This window comes from Lemur catta, chromosome 10, assembly GCF_020740605.2.
Source record: "Lemur catta isolate mLemCat1 chromosome 10, mLemCat1.pri, whole genome shotgun sequence".
In the NCBI taxonomy this organism is placed as follows: domain Eukaryota; kingdom Metazoa; phylum Chordata; class Mammalia; order Primates; family Lemuridae; genus Lemur; species Lemur catta.
The window spans coordinates 47,411,736-47,433,620 of NC_059137.1; the positions used below are offsets into that span (position 1 = coordinate 47,411,736).

Below are 21,885 nucleotides of genomic sequence, written 5' to 3' on the forward strand. Positions count from 1 at the left end.
AATGCCTCCTCACAGTATTGTTGCAAGAGTTAAATAAGATAATACAAGTGAAAGCACTAATGTATTTACAATCTGACACCTAATGGTAAATGTTAGATGAATTTCAACTTCTAAATAGAGGGAAATACAGGAAAGGGTATATGAGTGGGAAGGAGATGGAAGCTGGCTTCTAGTGTAGATTTGCTGCCTTCTTGCTGCCTTCAAATTCATTTTCCTCTGGACCAACCTCTAAAGAAGTAATATGTTTGGAAAACTACTAATAGTAGAGCCATTTTTAACCTAAGTGGCAAGTACATTTGGTGACACCATAAAGGTATGAGCCACATGGGAATGCTAGAAGTCCTGTGGTGCTTGTGAAGCATCAGGCACTATGCTATGGCATGACAGACACAAAGGATAATTTTTCTACCAATTGATCCCATAAATGTATGCATCAGTATGTTTTATATAAGACAAAGCCCTGCTAATGGTGTTAAGGAAGAATAATTAGCAAACAGATCAAAATTAAAATGCCAGCTGAGTCTCAAGCCATTAAGTAAAATGCAACCCTTGAGGATATTGTCACAGAACTTATTTTAGGCCACTGGTCACTCTGATTAATAAAGAGATTTTTACTTATAAAAGAGATTGATCTTTAGAGGAGATATTTGTCATTTTTTGCCTGCCCAGTATCCCATTATCTTTCTTCTGGGAGGGACCCAGTTCAGGTGGTTTGGGTGGGGCTGCCTCTGCTCATCACTGTCCAGAGACTTAGGAGTGGACATATGACCCAGGCCTGGTCAATTAGGATGCCCACCTCCCTGGGCCCACATACTTGTTCAGAGACTCACATGTGACCCAAACTGAACCAGAGTCCTTCCCGTGTTGCTTCTGCCATACCTGTGGGCAAAGATCCCTTTCTTTCCCACTGAGGTCACTGCAGCCAACTATGTGGAGTGATCCCAAGAGGAACAAAGCCCGATGGCATCTTCTGAATCCCTGGGTGCAGCTGTGCCTGATCAGATACACTCTTAAATTTATGGGTTTGTGAACAAATATTCTCCTTTTTGGCTGAAGCTATTTTGAATAGCAATTTTCACTTGCATTCAAGTGAGCAAAGCATGAGGAAATTTTAGATGCCATTAATGAATCAGATTTACCTGATAATGTCATGCTTATTACTTAAATGTGAGTGTTTTATCAATGAGAAAACTTATCTAACTCATTGAGCCAATGAATACCCTCTTAGAGACTTCATGGAAAATAGATCATAATGCCACTCTCACTACAATAGTTGGTGGTGCTGGCACCTTCCCCCATGCCCTAAAACAAAAGTCACATGCACAAAAGTCACAAGATTATTTTACTAGAATTTAGTGGAGAGAAGATGCTATAGTCATGTTTTCACAAAGAAAATCTTCACATTGAACTCTAGTCAAATAAAGAAATTCAAGTTCCTGTTTCAGTCTCAAGCGGCCTGGGGATTAAAGCGATGCAAACCTCTCCCGGCATGCACGTGTCAAGCTGTCAGTGAAGTGGCTACTTTTTCATGACCCTTCACTCTCTCCATCATGTCTCAGCAACCCTAGACATGAATTCTGAAAAACTTCTTCCATTTCCATGGTTTTCCTCATCTAGCTGAGAATGCTGCTGGTTACCGCAAAACTGTTCACCAACCGTACGCTCTGGTCCATACAGCTTTCTTCTTAAATTCTGGGAGGACTCTCAAGGACAGGAGGGTGGCTAAGAGGACAAAAAATAAAGTTCACTGTTGCATATGGTGGAGCTGTGTTTGAAAAGGTCATTTTGATCAAAAAGGTGTCAGAGCAGAACTTGCCTTTTTCTGACTTGGCTAATCTTTAAGACTAAGGATTCCCATCAAGCCTCTGGCAGAATTTTAATGGCAGAAAATCATTTATAAAGGCTGGCGGGGGGGAAGTTTTTTTTTAAAAGTTACCCTGCAATTAGTTAGTGGGGAATTTTGGAGAATTAAAATGAAAACTGATTGCTGAGATGCTAGTGTTTTTTTTTCTTGATGTATGTGCTAATTACATGGGTGTGTTCCCTTTGTAAAAATCTACTTAAGATTTGTGTTCTTTTCTACATAAATATGATATTTTCATTAAATGTTTAATTGAAGCTAAAAAAAAGAAACAAAAACCCAACTCTATAATGAAGTTAGGTTTATGCTCAATGGAGCAAGTATGACTACACTAAACTATATTTGAATATGTACCCACAAGTCTATACTATTTCTGATCTGTTGTGGGTCCCTCAGGGATCAATTTAAAGTAGGGAAGTTCTGTGTATTCCCTTTAGGTAACTTGTTATATATCTTATTTTAGAATGTTATTATAAATATATTGAAATGCCATTTAAAATATAATAATGTGAAGGAATGTAGGTAAGCCAGAGTTACACAGTTATTTTGTGTGTCTAATAAGCCCATGACCATATAATCAAGTGAACACATGCTTCCTTGAATCAAATGGCTGTTTTCCTCATCAGTATCAGTTGTTATCTTTGTGACCTAAGACACTGCACGTTTGGAGCTATCAGTGTTTATATGGAACAACTCACAGTCATTAAAAATGAGTCCAAACCCCCTGAGGCAAACAGAGGAAATCTTAGCAGCAAGTCTCTAGGGATGGATAAAGTGAAAATATGTCAAACCACAGCCCTGATTCTCAGGGAAGTTCTGTGGTTTGTCGGAATCATATGGAGGTACTGTTTCCATCATACACATGCCTCCTCCTCACTTTGGGGGCAAGGAGAAGAATCAGAACGAATGACTTCTTGCTTATTTGGCAACCAATAAACTGTACCACACGTCCAAGTAAAATAGGGATCATACTATGACTCCAGGCTGACCAGATACATTATCCCCGAGTAGGCCAACCGGCAACTTCCTGAGTGCAGCATCTTACAGCATGTCAGGACAGCAGCGGCAGCAGCCACTGGTAGGCTCCAGACTCCCAAGCCCCAAGACATGGAGAACAAGTACGAGCCACGTCAGGCCACAGAACCAATGCCCAAATGACTTCCCAGATTTGAGGAAAAGAACCTATATAATTTTCACAGAATGATCTTTGTCTTTGTGGATCCTACCATCATACTTTAACAAAGTCAGCAGAGAAGTATAAAAGACACAAAAACCATCTAAATGCCTAGTTCCCTTGGCAAAGTGCTATGCAGCCATTAAAAATACTACTTACGAAGGCAGTGTAAGAACAAGTTTAAATGCTTTACAAATAATGTTTAAAAGGGCAGCAATCAAACTGTGTATTTATCGATTGTATATGATTATAAATATGTTAAAACAACACTCATACAAAGAAGGGGGCAAAATTTTCTTGTGGAAAATATCAATATTGTCACTGGCAAAGGGACTCTGGATTTCTCTTTGCTGCTGCTTTTTACTTTTCTGAACTTTTGAAGTTTTCATTACATTTTACTATTACAATAAAACATTTTAAAACCATTTAAATAAAAGTTAAATTTAAAGGCACTGGAACTCTTCTTTAATCCACTTTCTGGTTTGAAATGTCATACTGATGACAGTTCCAAGTTATTTCTTTAAACTGAAGCATGATTAGCCCTTTGGTTGAGCATTCCTAATCTAAAAATCCAAAATCTGAAATGCTCCCCAATCTAAAACTTTTGAATGCCAACATCATGTGGGAAATTCTATACATAATTACTTAACACAAACTTTGTTGCATACACAAAATTATTAAAAAGCATTGTATAAAATTACCTTCAGGCTACGTGTGTAAGGTATATATGAAACGTAAATAAACTTTGTGGTTAGACGTGGGTTTCATGCCTAAGATATCTCATTAAGTATATGTGAATATCCCCAAATCCAGAAAATTTCAAAATCCAAAACACTTCCGGTCCCACGCATGTCAGATGAGGGATGCTCAACCTGTATGCACTAGAATGCCACTCTGCACCACAGGTGATACCGGGCGGCTCTCCCCTGTACTGAGCATAAGGAATGGAAGTGATACCTTTTAAAAGCTCCCTGGACTTTGCTGAGAGAGCTCCTTTAGGGCTTTCCATGATGCTGAATAGCCAGTCAATGAACTAGGATGAAAATAAAAAACAGTGTCAGTGAAGAGAATCCTGTATCAGCAAGTGAACAGTCAGTCCCTTGGGCCTGCATACACGAGCATCAGTGCGCCTGCTCTTAGGCAATACCTGCCTGGGCTAGAGAAGCAGAGATGAGACAGGCACCAAGCACCAGAGATGGTAAGTTAGATACAGATGGTAAGTTAGATGCCCATTTCGTCAAATGACCTTCCCCTGCTGAATACCCTGAGACCTGCCATAGGTTTCAAGAGTGAGGTAGACACGGGCCGAGAGGGCCTCCTCTGTGCCAGGAACATTATCTCTCATGGCTATGAGAGGCCCAGAGAGGTTAAGACCCTTGCCCAAGTCCACTCCCAATGAATAGCAGAGTGAAGATTTGAACCAGGTACACCTGGCTTCAAAGCCCTGTGCTCCCGCTTTGCATCCTGCTGCCTCCCACCTGGTTCTGGGTGCATCCTGGCCTAGGCTCCTAGGCTGGGCAATAAATAGGGGACACACCAGATATAAGACCCTGTTTCTGAAACAAAATATGTTTGTGTAGATGAGAACAATTTATGCACAAATGGATATGAAACAAAGTTGAAATGTAAGAGAAAAGATAGAAAACAATTTACTAGGTTAGAGCCAAGCATGTTAACTGTGAATAAATCCTGCAAATGAGGTACTATAGAAACTCATGGTATTCATGAGTTTGACTCATCTCCCAGGATGCAGCCAAAATTGTTTTTGAATTAGATACAGGGTGATTTCATCAATGACTAAACGTTGCCAATCTTGGCTCATTAAAAAACATATATATATTTGTGACAGGTACTGGCATTTCAGCTTCGGACATAGAAGCTAGGGTGATGAGTAAAACAGGAAGAAAAAGAAAATATTCCTAATTCCCTGCTTTAATTAAATTTTTTCTTTATTCTTTCCTCAATTTTGTTTTATAGTATCTTAATGGTAAGTAAATAAATCAAGCACTACAAATACAAATTGATGCAAGATGTCTACACTGTAGTGCAAAGTGTACATGGTATCCCAGTCCAGAAATAACATGTGGGAACACCACATTTAAATTTATTTTGATTTAAAATGGAACATAAAACACAAAATTTGAGGCAATACTAATAGTTATCATGTTTAAGAAAAATAAAAGGCATTTTAATTAAGACACTCAATGGAATTGTGCATAGCTAAACCATGGGTCCACAGTTCAGAAATGCTTTTACAGATTAACGTTCAAATTTCAAGAATAAGCAACAAAAAGTTAGTTTTAAGCTTTCAGCTTCATAAAAATCCAGTTTTGATTAAATGAGATCAAAAAAGAACTTCCAACCAACTGTGTGAAGGACAGGTCAGGTCAGAGCCATATAAAAAGTACAGGAAGCATAGCATTTTCACACACTTTGCACAACAGCTAGTAGCCTGGGGAACTTCAATAACAAAAAAATAAAAGATGTTTCCTTTTAGGTTATATTGTCTTAACTACTCAAAGTAATACATGTTTATAGCCCTTGTCTCGATGCAAGGCTGTCTTCCCTTCATGCAACCCCTCTCCTTCCCGACCCCTACCCCAGAAGAACTGGACTCAGCAGCAAACTCAAAAAGCTTGGATTTTCCTGAGGGTAAGGGGTGATGATATTAGACCTTTGCAAAACTCGGTTGGACATCTAGTACAGGCCAGGGGCACGATGGGTACCTGGAGCATGTCTGTGGGATAGAATAAGTTATGAGGAACCTTAAATATGCTATAGGAAGATGGACGTTCCAGACCCACATTTCTTCTCAGAAGACTTCCCTGACCCACCCCAGGCATCGTTGACCGACTCCCTTGCTCACCGTCACTGTATCCTACTTATCACACCACTTTGTAATCCTGAATTTGCCTTCCTATCTATCCCCATTTTGAGATTCTGAGCTCTCTGAGATTTACCCATCCTTTCCACCCCAGGATTAAGAACATATGTGTCTTCAACAAATGAATGCAAGTATGGGCTTTTCTCTCTACCCACCCCAACTGTAAGCAAATTGCTGACTTGCTTTTAATTAGCAGGTGCCTGGAACCTGGGCTAGCCTCAGTCTCCGAGATTCTGCATCTGGCTGAGATTTGGGGCTGAGGATGAAAGGCTGTGGTGTGATTCAAGTTGCACTTGACTTCCACCTCAATGAAGAGAAAACAGCTGCCTGCCCTGCTAAGCAGGTGGCTGCCAGCCTCACCTTCTGGGTCTGTTCCTTCCAGGGCTCTTTTTGTAGCAGGAGAGGCATGCTACTAGGAAGGAGAGTGAAAGCCTCCTGCAGAGTGACCCTGTGCATTGGACTCCTGCCAAGGAAGCTTGATGCTGGCCCAGCTGGGCCATTCTCCTGATGCCATGGCAACCAACTGGCACTAAGACCGAGGAGGAGAGGGGCAGCGTGGTCTGCCCATGCAACCACTGCGGTTGCAAATATCAGCAAGAAGAAGTCCAAAGCCTATGATGGAAAATAGAAACATTAGGTCAGATGTTTTAACAACTCAAACAAACACATGTTCACATACACAGCCCTGTCATGATGCAATGTCATTTCCCCTTCACTGAACCACTCTTCTTATCTCAGCCCTACCCAAGAAGAGGAACTGAACAGCAAACCCAATTTCCATGCTTAAAGAAGACACATTTTAGGGATTTGGAAGGTTTCTGAGGTCCCCTTTTGTGAAGACAGAAGATCCAATAGTTTTTTTTATTATTATTCTATTAATAACATTTCAGGAGAAACATAATTTATTCAATTCCTAATCACACCAACATCCAAACATTCCTGTTTTGGTGTTTTCAAAGATTTTAAGAAATTAAGAGAGATAGGGAAAGAGATTTATTGTTATGTGGCCAAAAATAACTTTAAAAAATATATATAGTCTGATTTTATTTTTGAGCTATAATCTATCTAGGATCCATTCATTTAGATTTTAGATTCATCTAGACACTTTTAGAAATGGGGGTAATAGCAGCCACCTCTGAGTTATTTGATTACTGTGATTTAAACTACACTTCTTTCTGCTCATCTATATTCTTAGTCTTTAAGATTTTTGTTAGAAAACAGAAAGTTAAAACCTTAGGGAACTGGAAGAAAAAGAGGACAGATTATGCTAGTTCAAAAAGTTTAAAAAGCAATTCTCAATCTCTTAAAATTCCTCATCTCATGAATTAAAATTTCAAAAAGACACAGAACTCTTCAGAAAACCAGACAGAATGTCAAAGAACATCTCAGGTTATACAAATTTTACTCACACGGTAAAGAGGAGACCCATGCAGTGTGCCTGTAGAAAACAATTCCACTACTACAACACACACGGCAGCCAGCTAAGTCAAGACAATGAAGGAGAGTGGGAAAAAGCTACCTTCATTGTATTAATCTTTTTTTTTTTTTTAACTCACCTAATACCAGGGGTTCTTACTTCTTTGGGGTCACAGGTCATTTTGCAGGTGTGCTAAAAACTTCCCTCCAATATGTGCACATACACATGTAAGTACTGGCACACATACAGATTATTTGCATACACTTCAGGAATGTCTTTAAACTAGGTGCTTTTAGCCTTATGTGAAGGCCAGAGCCCTGTATTCCCACAACTTTTATGGGATCAAACCCAAGGACCCAGGTACACAGCACCTGGGGTTCCCTTTCCAGTTAGTGTCGTTGTGTTCTGTTTGTCAAAGAACATATTTTGCTGAAAATATCTGTCAAAGGTCATCCCTGGGTCTCTCTAAGAGTGTAGTAAGAATACACAATTCCCTGTGACATTGCAGAATTGTTAACAGTGTCTCAAAAATAAGAGGAAGGAGGCAAAGAAAAGCTGCAAGTAGCAACCTATTTCTCTTTTGGGAAGGTAAATATAAGTTATAAATTTTAAGGAAGTTACAGACTACTCCTCTAGATTGTACCTCATCAAGAGCCACATTCTGAACAGATGTTGACTGGTAGGCAACATTTCTGATATAACCCATCAGTTCCAAGAGCCACTCCATTCTCTTCAATACACCTGAAACAAAAAGGATATTTCCTTACTAGACCATGGTTTTCCTTTGAAATGTAAAACGGATCAGTAATAACCATCGTAACTAAAGCACAACACCTGGTGAGGATTCCACTAAACAGTTTCAAGTTCTCTTGCAATACCTGAGACTTGTGATTGCCTGTGAGAATTCTTTAACATATCACATAACTGAATTTTGGTCTTTAATTTTCAAAAACTAATCTAGTTTTCAAATCTCTATGCTCATTACTAATTAAATGCATTGCTGGAGTTTCTCTCTGAAAATTAACACATTAACTGCCATGTGAGCTGTATTTAGCTCATGCTAGTTTTGAGCCTGAGGCCCTGTGAAGCATACGTAACTCACACATCTCTTCACCTTGGGAGCCACATGAACTATTTTTGAGTTGTATATAACGTGCACACAGAAAACAATAAAAAATAACAAATTTTTCATTAAATTAGAAAAGATCGTTTTGTTTTCAAAGTTTTTATTCTATTTTCATAATAAAACACTGTGGCCCTGAGGGGAAAAAAAATGTGGCAGTTAATGTGTTAAACACATTAGAGAAATCTGGCATGCCAACTAGCCAGTAATGTTGAATTTTGGATCATTAGCTGTTTTCATAGTTTTCCTTTGCTTAAGTGTTCCCAATCTATGCCAGAATCACAGAGGAAACCCATCCCAAAGACATATAAAGAAAAATAAAAACCAACCATTATAGGGTAACTGGGGAACAAATATTAGCAGAAATATTGATTTTTTTCCCCTTTTTAATTTTTTAGCACAGTATAGACTACTTAGGAGGGTTTTTAGAATTTAGTAAGAGGAAAATGGGAACTACATTTGAGAGCTGGCTAGTTAGAACAAAAGGCAACACCAAATTTATTTCAGTTTATTGCATGTAACTTCATGTTTAATTGGAAACACCTACTTTATTTCTTCCTAATACACTTTGAGGTTAGAATGAAAAATCCAGTTTCCCGTCACTGGTTCATTTTTCAGTGGGCAGGCACTAACGCACATACGGGCAACTGTCTGAACTGCCAAAGAGGAGGATGAATCAAAATTTCTTACATGGTCTTACAGAGAATTACAGACATGTTTGTCAGTTTCCCCTCAAAATCATAAAGATACAAGAGAAGGATGGGGAAAACGGACCACATAAACATAAGTAACTTGTCTGTGATCACAGGGCTTCCCAGCCACATCTTAACCATGTAACCCAGTGGCCATTCAGAATTTGAACGTAGTCTGGAGAAATTATAAGCATATGACCAAAGAGACGAAAAGAGTAATGGAGGAGCTCCCTTATCCAGTGATTATTAAAATATAAAGTCTACAATGGTCTAAAAGTTGCACCATGTATTAATTCATCAGCAGAGTTTCAGGCTTAAGAATGCACACAGGGTAGCCAGATTTTATTAGTCTCACTCCTGGGAAGTTCTTCGATAAAATAACTATTTAATTTTTTTGTTTCTGTTTTCTCTTTTGTTTATTAAATGACCACCCAAAAGCCATTTTCCTAAAATCATCCGGCAGAAGCAATTGACATCTTGTGTGTTTGGGAAACTGAAGTTAAATAGGCAGAAGCAAACTGGTTCACTCGTTTGTATCCTTGAGGGTCTGAAGAGCCAAACACAATATAAAAAGCCTCAAACGAACACATTCTTATCTCCAGAAAGTGGATGTTGTGAGCACATTTCCATCCAAGGTACTCCTCACTTGCGATAAGAAATCCTAACCTGTGTCAAGAAGCACTAAACTAAATTTTAAGTTGAGAAGACAAGTACAACTTAAAAGGGAGAGCAGGCAAGCTGGCCTCACCTGTGTTGGCATGGCTGACGATCCGTGCCTGGTATAAGCTGTGCAGAATCATCCAGGCCAGCATCTCTTTCTCATGGTGCTGCACAGCCACACTCAGTATATCAGTCAAGTTCATCAAGGGGAACCGTCCTTGAGAGATTAAGTACAGTTTGACAAAGGCAGCCTTTTCTATGTTGCTCTGCAAAAAAAAGTAAATCGTTCCGTTACTAGTAAATTAAAACTGAAGTAGCTACAGAATTTCAGGGGAGGGGCAAAACAGAAAAGGTGAGTTTGATGTTATTATTTTGTTCATTTTCTGCAGCGTGTGACCTATTTGCCTGCGTGCTAAATTAAAATGTACAATACAGGGTTGTAATGTCACCTGTTTCTTCACGAAAAACAATAAATATGTTCAGGGGTTAGTTGGTGATAACATTAAGTTTACACAAATGATAATAATAAAAGGATAACTAACAAATATAGTGCTTATCATATGCCAAGCACCATTCTAAGCCTTTTAACATGTATTAATTTAGTGGTTTTCAAAATGTAATTCACAGACTTCTGGTGGATCTCAAGGCCCTTTTAGAGGTTCTGTGAGGTCAAAACTATTTTTATATACACCAAACTGTACTAGTATTCACTTTATTTTTCACTGCCACATGTAATTTTTTTAAAAAGCCAGTTTCACTTAAAATATCCTTGTAAACAATAAAAATTATTAGTTTCATTAAAACTTGGCTCTTGAGTGCACTTTTTAACATTCTATGGGACAAACGGGGAAACGCTCATAAGGGACTTCTGCTGCACACGCAAGTATGTGGTGGTCGCGAGGCAAGGAAGAACGCTTGTAAGATTAACCTGTGAGCTGACACAGCCACTCTTTTCACGGAACACCATTTACTTGCAGGAATGATTGATGGACAAACTATAATTATTCACACTGCGCATATGACAGCTTATTTTCTTAAAATTGAAGGGAGTCTGTCACTTCAAGGAAAATACCTGACAGTATTTGTTCCTAACGATAAAATCTGAGTTTCTGAGCAAAAATTAGATTTTTGGAAAATTTGTTTCTGCTTCTATGGGCTTGGCATCTTCCTAATATGTAAAAGGCTTTCCTGATAACTGGTGATATTAACAAATGTGTTTTTATATTATATAATGAAATGTGTCAACATTTGGAAGATCTTCAGAACTCAATGAGCCAATATTTTCCCAATGACCAGTGTATGATATTACAAAATTGTGCACAGGTAAAAGACCCAAAGTGCCAGACAGACCAGTGGATTTTAACGTAACAAAGCATGTGAGTTTCACTGATATAGTTTCTGATTCTACATTGCAATTAACCTCCATGAAACTACCAGTTGTTGAGTTTTGATGTAATATCAAAGAAGGATATTCATAATTCTCTGAAAAGACTATTATATTCTCTTCCTCTTTTCACCTACATATCTGCATAAGGCTGGGATTTCTTCACATACTTCACCAAAACATCACAACAGATGGAATGAAGCAGCAGCCATGAGAATCCAGCTGTCTTCTATTAAGCCAGACATTAAGGAGATTTGTAAAAATTTAAAATAATACCACTTTTCTAAGTTGTGCTTTAAAAAATTATTTTTATTATTCATGTTAAGATGTAATGGGTTTATTATTACTATTTTTAAGTAAATATTTTTAAATTTCCCTAGTTTTAATTTCTAATATGGTAAATATCAACAGATATGACCCATATAAATAAAAGCTCTTTGGGGTCCTCAATAATTTGTAAGAAACTAAAGTGTTCCTAAGATCAAAACATGTGACAACTGCTGTTTTAACTATTTAATTCTTACACCAACCCTCTGCGTAGATTACTATCAGCATCCCGGACAATGGAGCACAGAGGTTAAGTAACTTGCTTAAGGTCAGAGAGCCAGAGTTGTCAGAATAAGAATTGGAATCCAGGAAGTCTGTGCTCTCCACCACTATCTTATTCTAACTCTATTATTTCCAGAAATGAATAGAAAATTCTGACCTCAGTGGAGCAGACTAACTCCTTTGGGGACATCAGAACACTATTTAGTATGTTCCAATGACAATGTTCTGAATGGCACTTAGGAACCCATGTGATTATAACACAGCAACCTCTAGCTCCAGGTACCAAGAAGTAAATTACATGATTTATTCCCAACTACATTGTATGACTGTAATAAGATATAATTAGTTACACAAATGTAATAATTATGATAATAAATAATTACTGAGTCCTCACTTTGGGCCAGATACTATTCCAAGTACTTGGATCAATTAAGTCATTTAACTTTCAAAACAACTCTAACAGGTAGGTGTTATTATCTCCCTTTTATAGATGAGGAAATTGAGGCAGGGAGACATTATGAAACTTAAGCAAGATCACATTGCTAATTGCAGAGGTGGATTTCAAACCAGAGCAGTGAGGCTCCAGAATCCACCCTTTTAACCATTTCCTTAAACTGTTTCTCCTTGATTAAAGCAAGCTAATCTCCAAAATGCTGCTATTCCAAATACTCTGTAACAGTGGTTCTCAAAACTTAGGATGCACTAGAATCACCTAAGAGACTATTAAAACCCACACTCCTGGGTCGCACCTCCAGGGTTTCTGATTCGGCAGGTCTAGAGTGGGACTCAGAACTTGTGTTTCTAATTAGTTCCCAGGTGATGCTGATGACATTGGTCCAGGGACCACACTTTGAGAACCACTGCTATACGATGCAGAAATTCAAGGATCCAACTGAATAGGCAAACCTGTCATAAAGTAAAATAAATGCCAAGAAGTCCACCAGCTATGGGGGAGCTCACAGTTCTCTAGACCTGCAGACCCCAGCCTCTGGGCCATGGCACACCAGGAACCGGGTGGCACAGCAGGGGGCGAGTGGCGGGCAAGGGAGTGAAGCCTCACTTGCACCTACAGCGGCTCCCCATCACTTCATCACCGCCCAAGCCCCGCCCCCATCAGATCAGCAGCGGCATCAGACCCTCACAGAAGCATGAGCCCCACTGCAAACTGTGCATGCGAGGGATCCAGTGGGCATGCTCCCTGTGAGAATCCAGCACCTGCTGATCTGAGGTGGGGTGGAGCCGAGGCGGCAATGCCCCGCAACCTCCCCAGTCTGTGGAACGACTGTCTTCCACAAAACTGGTCCCTGCTATCAAAAAGGCTGGGGAGCGCTGCTCTAGACGATTAATACTGGCTGGTATGCAAGGTTGCCATTCAAGTATGTCATCTTAAGATGTACATATACTAAAAAATTATTGTTTATTTGCAACTCAAATTTAACAAAAAATCGTGTATTTTATTTGCTAAATCTGGCAACTTTACTGATACATTACTTTTTTGTTCATTCATCATTTGACTGCATATGGGTATGGAGGGTGCTTGTAAGTTATCCTGTGTCAGGGCTAATAGTGCTTGTTTGTCAATCAGCCACCTTTCTTCATTCCAGCAGGATACTATCAGGTGAAGGACAAAGTGGCAGAAATTGGGTTAAAAAACTATTCACCCATCTATCCAAACATACAATATTTTTTATTTGTTTTGTCTTTTTAAACATCTCACTGGTAGGCACCGTACAACATTTATTAAGCACTAATCATACTAGTAGGCTGGACACTAGACCCCACAGTGAAACAGAAAGATACAGTTTTCTAAAATTAACCGGTAACAAATATGAGGCAAAACTAGCTTCAGCCAAAAGGAAACAGTAATCAATTTTTCAATGGTAATTCCTGTCTCAATAACGAAAAAAATATAGATGGATACGTTATTACCTTAGTAATCTGGGCAACCCGATTGACGTCATCATCTGTCATTTCTGAGAGGCATTTTGCTACACCAATATACAGCTCTAGGTCATTTCTCTGGTAAGGAAGAATCCCAAGCATGTCAAAATGCAATGTAAAATAACAAGTTTATTCTTAAAGTTCTGAAAAATTATTGGATTTGCTTATCTTCGTGATTAGCAGCTGATGAGATTCTAATTTTAACCAAACACAAACATATGGCCAATTTTTATCATTTTAAAAACATCTTTCCTGTTATTCTGTGTAAGGTGGGGGCTGTACTGTTTGTCCTTATCAGAATTTCATCACCCCAAATGAATTTTTAACCTCTTTGTAAAACTACAATTTGGAGGTCTGTTGGGGGAGGGGAAGGGCTAATGTTAAGTCATTTGATGTGACAGTATATCGGACAATATGCCCGAGGATTCTATAGCTGTAAGGTGTATAGATTTCTGAGTTTGCATCTTCTACAGGCATTTGGTAAAACTTGCCTAACAGCAAATCTCCTGGTGCAGCACTGGTTAACCTGCTTCTGAGCTTGCTTAAAACTTTGGTTCTAAATATTCAACCTCAATTTAGATCTTGGAAGCAAACAAACTCCTAGTGAAGAATGTGGTTATTTCTTGCTAGCCTTCCCACCCACATTCTTAAAACATACACCTCCCTACTTTGGCAAAAGGCTTTAAAATATCCCAAACAGAAATTGTCAGGAATGTAAATATTTTTGTTCCTCACCCGAATCTTATTTGGTAGAAGGTCAAAAATTTTCCCAGTAGCTTCACAGAGCAAACTCCAGAGGTGGTGGGCAGGGCCGGGCAGTTTCATGGCCTGGCTCAGACCCTGTAAGGCACTTGGGCGTAATTCAGGATTGCAAAGCGGCAAAGCCACTTCAAAAACTGCCACCATTAAGTTTTCAACAAAACCCAGGAGCTGTTCATCAGAGACGTGTTTTATCCACAGAGGTGAAGACACCAGGAGGTATTTCTTGATATTCAGCTGGAAGTGAAACCGAAGAGGTCAGATGGAAACAGGCAAGTCTGGGTCTGCAATGCTCAAAACCTCTTGGTCATCACTGTGCTCGAGGGCAGACTGAGAGATAAAAAGTTCAGGTTACTTCCTTCTTCCCTCATTTTCCCACAGCTTCATGGTCCAATGGGCCACTAATGCATGTAATTTTGGCTGCGGCAGTCACTTGCGAGCCAGGGTGACTCATGTGTGTATATGGTATCTGCCAATCCATCTGTGAACTACTCAGCTTAAACCTTGGATCTTTGCAGTGAAGAGAATAAAATGCTACTTCTGAAAGTACATTACAGTTGCTTTTTAGTTTTAAAAGGTCGCCTTCTCTGGCAAGAAAAGCTCTGGAAGATGAAAGGTTCATCTGCTGGAAATCAACTAAACAGAGTATCTGATATCATTAATTTCTTCTTCTGGGAAAAACTAAAAAAGTAATAAGGAGAACTGGCATGTTGGGACCATTTTTGACCAAAGAAAAACCTCCAGCTGAGTATGTGGAACTGACCAAGGCACCTTAGAGTTCCCGAGAGCCAAGAAGGGGCACGGTTAGTAACGCTCTGTTATGTAACATGGACTTTAAGAGAATGGACTTCAAAGACTCTTAGAAACATAAGTATGATACTAAAGGGGCAGCAAGTCTAAAAGAAGTGGTCTAAAAAATAAAATCTGACCATGAAATCAGTAAATTTCTAAAAAGATCAATGTAGTTGCTTCAGTGTTCTGAACAGCTCATTTTAAAGAATATGCCATCTCATGATTTTATAAGAAAATGAACTTACCAATTAACAGAAATAACAATAAAGACCTATAATCAAAGACGAATGCCAAAGAAAAATTTCTGAGGTCAACAAAATGGGCTATTGGAGATAGGCCTGATTATAACGGAAGAAGGAGTTAACAGAATAGGGCTTTGAAGTCAGCTAGACACAGTTGTCCCATTCACTGGCTATACAAACTTTGCTTGACTGCCACCTGCCTCAGTTTATCGACCTGTAAAATGGAAATGATAAAATATATCTCTCAGAAGCGAAGTAAGTCAGACATAAAAGACTTCATATTATGTGATTTCATTCTAAAGAATTTATAAAATGTATATAAAATTTAAATTTATATAACAGTTTTTCTTTTTTTGAGACAGTCTCACTCTGTTGCCCTGGCTAGAGTGCTATGGCATCAGCCTCGCTCACAGTAACCTCAAACTCCTGGGCTCAAGCAATCCTCCTGCCTCAGCCTCCTGAGTAGCTGGGACTACAGGCATGCGCCAACATGCCCGGCTAATTTTTTCTATATATTTTTAGTTGGCCTGCTAATTGTTTTCTATTTTTTTTTTTTTAGTAGAGATGGGGGTCTCACTCTTGCTCAGGCTAGTCTCGAACTCCTGACCTTGAGTGACCCACCCACCTCAGCCTCCCAGAGTGTTAGGATTACAGGCGTGAGCCAAAACAGTTCAAAATTATAGAGATAGAAAGCACATCAGTAGTGGCCTGGGTCTGAGGTTGGGAGTGGAGATTGACTACAAATAGACACAATGGAACTTTGTCAGGTGATGGAATTGTTCTTGGTGATGATTAAAAATCTATAAATGTACTAAAACTCATCAAATTTTATACTTAAAATGGTCATATTTTAAGCTATTAAATTGTAACTCAATAAAGCTATTTAAAAATTGTCCTTCCAGGGTTGTAGAGAGATTAAATCTGATGCTAAGTACTCATTGAGTGCTTGCAGGTACCATGTACATAGCAAGTGCTCAGTTAATGGCAGTTAGATGGCAGACAAGTAATGTTCATAGTTGACAGAAAGGATGCAGACCTCCATAACACCCACCTTCAATTAAAAAGACTGGTAGGAGTAGGAAAGGTTTAAAAAAAACAGTTCAGAGTAGGGACAAAAGCCAAGAGATAAGGGTTATTTTCAAAGATTAAAAGCCTCCTAGAACAGAAGAGTAATAGGCCAGATTACAGAGACAATTCAAAGATGACAGCATTTAACTTTTATCAACTGGTAAACCTCTAATGAAATGAATGCACTTTTCTGTCCTAGCTGGAAATCCAAAATTATACATCTTTACTAACCCCCATCTTTAAACACTCTTGCCCTATTGTTCCTGTCTACCCTTGGTCTATACCTGGAAGGTGCTAGCCCTTATCACAAACACCAGGCTGAGTCACTTCTTCCTCAATACTTTGCTCAAGCTAAGCACCCCAGCAGAGATGTTTCACTCTTTCCACTTACACCCTCCCACCTACATCCCCTGATTCAATGCCTAACCAAATCCTACTGAGCCTTCAAGACTCACCTTAATCGCTGCCTCCTCTGGGAAAGGGAGGAATAATACATAGGTGAGTCCTGTGTATGTGGGTTTGCTTTCATCTTAACACCTACTGAAATGATTACGTATACCACATAATCAAAGAAACAATTCCACAACTTCCTAGCTGTATAATCTTGAGGAAGGAACTTTAATTCCTCTGATCATAACTTTCTCCTTTTTGTAATAAATGGTGCCTAAAGCATGAATGATAACGGCTAGGTGGGGTTCTGAACTATATAATTTTCCAATCTGCAGGCCAGCTACTATCAAGCGCTCAATTTTTGTAAGATCCCATTTGTCCACTCTTGACTTTGAGAACACACAGCCACACAAATGTTATTCACCTCCAAAAGAACCACATCCTCCCCTTGGCCAACACCCTTAATGGCTACATACACTCAGACTATGGATCAGTGGTGGCATCACCCACAAGCCCAACAGTGCAGCTGCGTTCTGGGATGACTGTGCCTGGGTCACCATAATTTCAAGGCACAGTTGCTGGATCTCTTCACCTGAAAGAGAGAAAGGAAAAGAATCTGTAGTATAGCTGCTTCTCTGATTCATTTTCAGGCTTTAATATCTCAAATCAAAGCATCTGCTTGTGTGAATTCTGCAGGTCACAGAACTTCAGTAAAGCAGAAGGTATTTCAAGAGACTTGTTGGTTATGAGGCAAAAGAATGTGTCCAATGGCATCACAGTCCCAAGTCTTGGAACTGACGAGGGACATGAACTAGGTAGGGAAATTTCTCTTACACTATCCAGAGAAACCTACACACTCAAACACTGTTGAAAATATGAGAAAATTCTAGCTAAAAAAACCCTTGGGTCTCTATTCTACCCTCCTCTCCATCTCATATTCAGCACACAGAGAAATATATAGAGGTCTGGAATGACTTAAAAATGTAGCCACATTCTTTAGTGATCAAGTCTTTTTAGTAGTCTGATCCCCATCAGAAGACTTATTTTCCCAATCAGAACATTTCTTCTTCTTATCTAAGGATTTTACTAAAAAACAAACATTTTCAATATACCACACACAAGTAGGGGAGGGACAAAGGAACATATTTTTCAAATGAAATCTCTGGAAACTCAGCATGGTGACATCATATCTTATAGAGAGATTAGGTTCAAATGAAAGCATTTAAGTGAAAAATTGTATATAGTCAAAATCATCTTTAGTTATCTTTAAATTGCACATAAATTACAGTATACAAGTCATTTTGTATATCATATGTAAGTAAGCACTCTGCTGTGATAGAACACTCATAGCAAATGCAAACCCGTGCAATTTTATAACACTTTAAATTGTTCTTTTTTTTTTTTGGAGCAAGTATATGAAATGATATTTGCATGTGGTAACTCCATTCTGTATAAAAGAGGTTGCTGTGGATGAACTGGGGGGCACTGAGGTGTGTATTCACTTTGCCTCTCACCAAAAAATAATTGTGGTAGACAGAATAATGGCCCCCGATGATGTCCACATTCTAATCCCTGGAACCTGTGACTATATCACCTTATATGGCAAAGAAATTTTGCACATGTGATTAAGGTTAAGGATCATGAGATGGGGAGATTATCCTGAATTATTTAAGTGAGCCCATTAATCAATGTGAGTCCTTAAAGGTGGAAAACATTTCCTGGCTGTAGAGAGCCAGAAAGATGACAGTGTGTGAAGACCTCAGCCCTCCATTGTTTGCTTTGAAGATGGAGAAGAAGTGACATGAGTCAAAGATTGTGGGAAGCCTCTAGAAGCTGGAAAAGAAAAGGAAATGGATTTTCCCCTAGAGCCTCTAGAAAGAAATTCTGTGCTGCTGACACCTTGATCTTAGTTTGGTGAGAAACATGTTTGACTTCTGGCCTATAGAACTGTAAAGATAATAAATTTGTGCTGTTTCAAGGCACTAAGTCTGTAGTATTTGTTCCAGAGAAAACGTATACAGCATCCCATATGGTACTGCTTGAAACCCACGGCTCTGAAGTACAGTCTGATAACCACCAACCCAGGCTTCATGGGACCTGCACCGCAGTCCCAGCAACATGCACACCTCAGTCAAGGATTGCTTTTCATGAATGTATCTGGCCTGTGTGTTCAGACCTCTTCCTCCTCACCAAGGGACTCAATGAAAGCAGCGCAGTCACATCCAACATGACAAAACTCAAGATCCAAAAAGTCTATCCAGTCACTACCAACTGTGACACAGAATATGTTTTTCTACTCAGATCAAAGCCTAAAAGTAAAGTCTAAAGACCTAAAAACATCTGATATTTACCAAAGTTTAGCCTCATAAGCGGAGAGAGGAGTGCAGCCCAGTTCACAGGAGGATATTGGTAGCTTTCTCCAACAGCTGCTATGGGTTTCATCACCACTTTAAGAAGGGAAGGAGGCACAGAGTCAGGACCTGCAGCACAAAAGAAAAAAATGTAATAAAATACCTTAATAGCATTAAGAAAGTAGAAAATGCCAACTTTCCCTTCTTTCTTTTAGTTTCAAAGGATCTGATATCAACATCTTCACTTGTGATCAACTCTTCAATCCTGCACTCTTAATTTCAACTCCATTTGCTACAAAACCTTCCTCCCTCTGTTCTTCTCTTATTTTTTAAAATTTTTAACTGATACATAATAACTGTATATATTAATATTTACAGGATACAAAGTGATAATTCCGTTACATATGTGCAATGATCAAATCGGGGTAATTAGCATATTCATAATCCCAAATATTTCTCATTTCTTTGTGCTGGGAACATTCAAAATCCTCTCTTCTAGCTATTTCAAAATAATAATAAATTATTGTTAACTACAGTCACCCTACAGTGCTATAGAACAATAGAACTTATTCCTCCTCTCTAATTTTTATTTGTACCCTTTAACCAACCTCTCCCTATTCCCCATCCTCCTACCTTTCCCAGCCTCTAGTCACCAGTACTCTACTCTCTACTTTTATGCGAAAACAACTTTTTTTTTTAGCTTCCCCGTATGAGTGAGAACATACAGTATTTATATTTCTATGCCTGGTTTATTTCGCTTAACATATGTCCTTCAGGCTCATCCATTCTTTAAGGATTTGTTCTTTTTTGTCTCCAGTTTTGCCTTTTCATCTGGATAAGAATATTCCACATTGCTACTTACCTGTCTTCCATGCTCTCTTGTCTTTTAATCCAGTTTTATCTATTTGAAAAATAAGTAACTTACTCTACATTATTGCCTCATTGCTCACTTATTCCTCAATCCACTTCCAGCAGAGAGGGCAAGTACTGCTCACTCAGGTACATTCCTTTCTAAGGACTATGGGTTACCTAGTTCCTGTGGCCCTAATTGGTCACATAATGTAGCATGAGATTCTCTGCTCTTTCTGCTCCTCAGCCGGCACCATGGTGACCACTCCAGAAGTGAGCACCTATGTGAGTAACAGCTAGTCCATAGGTTAATCAGCTACCTATGACACAGTATCATTACTTTAATATCATATTCCTTTTTGAGGGTTGTGTGTAGGGTAATTGGCAATTGAAAAACTGAGATATTGGAGCACTTATGAGTGGAAACATATGGTTTAGTCAGGGAGGGAATAGCCACTAAGGGCCATGTAAAAGTGAAGCTATAAGAAGATTAGAAACACAGTGCATAAAAATGTAGAAGACCAAGAAAGAGAAGAAAAAGCAGCAGGATCAACATCAGCAGCAAAAGAGAAGTTAGCATCAGCAGAAAGAGAAGCAGAACTGGCAAAAGGAAAAGCATCAGCAGGAAAAGGAAGAGCAGAGGTGGGATCAGCAAAAGAAGCACCAGAATCAGAAAATGCTGAAAAAGGGGGAATCAGAAGTGGAGGCAGAGTCAGCAAAAGGAAAAACAGCTGCAGAAAGGAGAAGCACAGGACAAAGGAGACGCAGAGGCCAAATCAGCATATACTGAAAAATGGGAAGCACAAGCAGGGCAGAGTCAGCAAACTGAAAATAGCTGCAGAAAGAGAAGCATAGGACAAAGGAGAAGCAGAGGGAAAATCAGCAGATATTGAAAAAAAGAGGAAGCACAAGCAGGGCAGAGTCAGCAAAAGTGAAAACAGCAACAGAAAGGGGAAGCTTAGGAAAAAGGAGAAGCAGGAGGCAAAATCAGCAGATACAGAAAAATGGGAAGCACAAGCAGGCAGAGTCAGCAAAAGTGAAAACAGCAACAGAAAGGAGAAGCTTAGGAAAAAGGAGAAGCAGAGGCAAAATCAGATACTGAAAAAAGGGAAGCACAAGCAGGGCAGAGTCAGCAAAGTGAAAACAGCAACAGAAAGGAGAAGCTTAGGAAAAAGGAGAAGCAGAGGCAAAATCAGCAGATACAGAAAAATGGGAAGCACAAGCAGGGCAGAGTCAGCAAAAGTGAAAACAGCAACAGAAAGGAGAAGCTTAGGAAAAAGGAGAAGCAGAGGCAAAATCAGATACTGAAAAAAGGGAAGCACAAGCAGGGCAGAGTCAGCAAAGTGAAAACAGCAACAGAAAGGAGAAGCTTAGGAAAAAGGAGAAGCAGAGGCAAAATCAGCAGATACAGAAAAATGGGAAGCACAAGCAGGCAGAGTCAGCAAAGTGAAAACAGCAACAGAAAGGGGAAGCTTAGGAAAAAAGAGAAGCAGAGGCAAAATCAGATACTGAAAAAATGGGAAGCACAAGCAGGGGGAGAGTCAGCAAATGTGAAAACAGCAACAGAAAGGGGAAGCTTAGGAAAAAAGAGAAGCAGGAAGCAAAATCAGCAGATACAGAAAAATGGGAAGCACAAGCAGGCAGAGTTAGCAAAGTGAAAACAGCAACAGAAAGGAGAAGCTTAGGAAAAAGGAGAAGCAGAGGCAAAATCAGATACTGAAAAAAGGGAAGGACAAGCAGGGCAGAGCC

At 39.2% G+C, this 21,885-nt stretch overlaps 1 protein-coding gene across 4 annotated transcripts in view; it reads right to left on the reverse strand.

The window, feature by feature from the left end:
* Positions 1 to 1,325: 1,325 nt before the first annotated feature.
* Positions 1,326 to 21,885, reverse strand: part of FOCAD (focadhesin) — a 258,289-nt gene continuing 237,729 nt past the window's right edge. For 3 of the 4 annotated variants that reach the window (XM_045563768.1, XM_045563770.1, XM_045563769.1), the window contains 9 exons: positions 19,288 to 19,416; positions 17,413 to 17,528; positions 14,421 to 14,681; positions 13,674 to 13,763; positions 9,900 to 10,077; positions 7,980 to 8,077; positions 6,280 to 6,531; positions 3,993 to 4,068; positions 1,326 to 1,722 (listed from right to left, as the gene is read on the reverse strand). In XM_045563768.1, the coding sequence (XP_045419724.1) occupies positions 1,649 to 1,722; positions 3,993 to 4,068; positions 6,280 to 6,531; positions 7,980 to 8,077; positions 9,900 to 10,077; positions 13,674 to 13,763; positions 14,421 to 14,681; positions 17,413 to 17,528; positions 19,288 to 19,416 (1,274 nt within the window). In that variant the 3' untranslated portion in view covers positions 1,326 to 1,648. The other variant, XM_045563771.1, reaches the window with a different exon arrangement.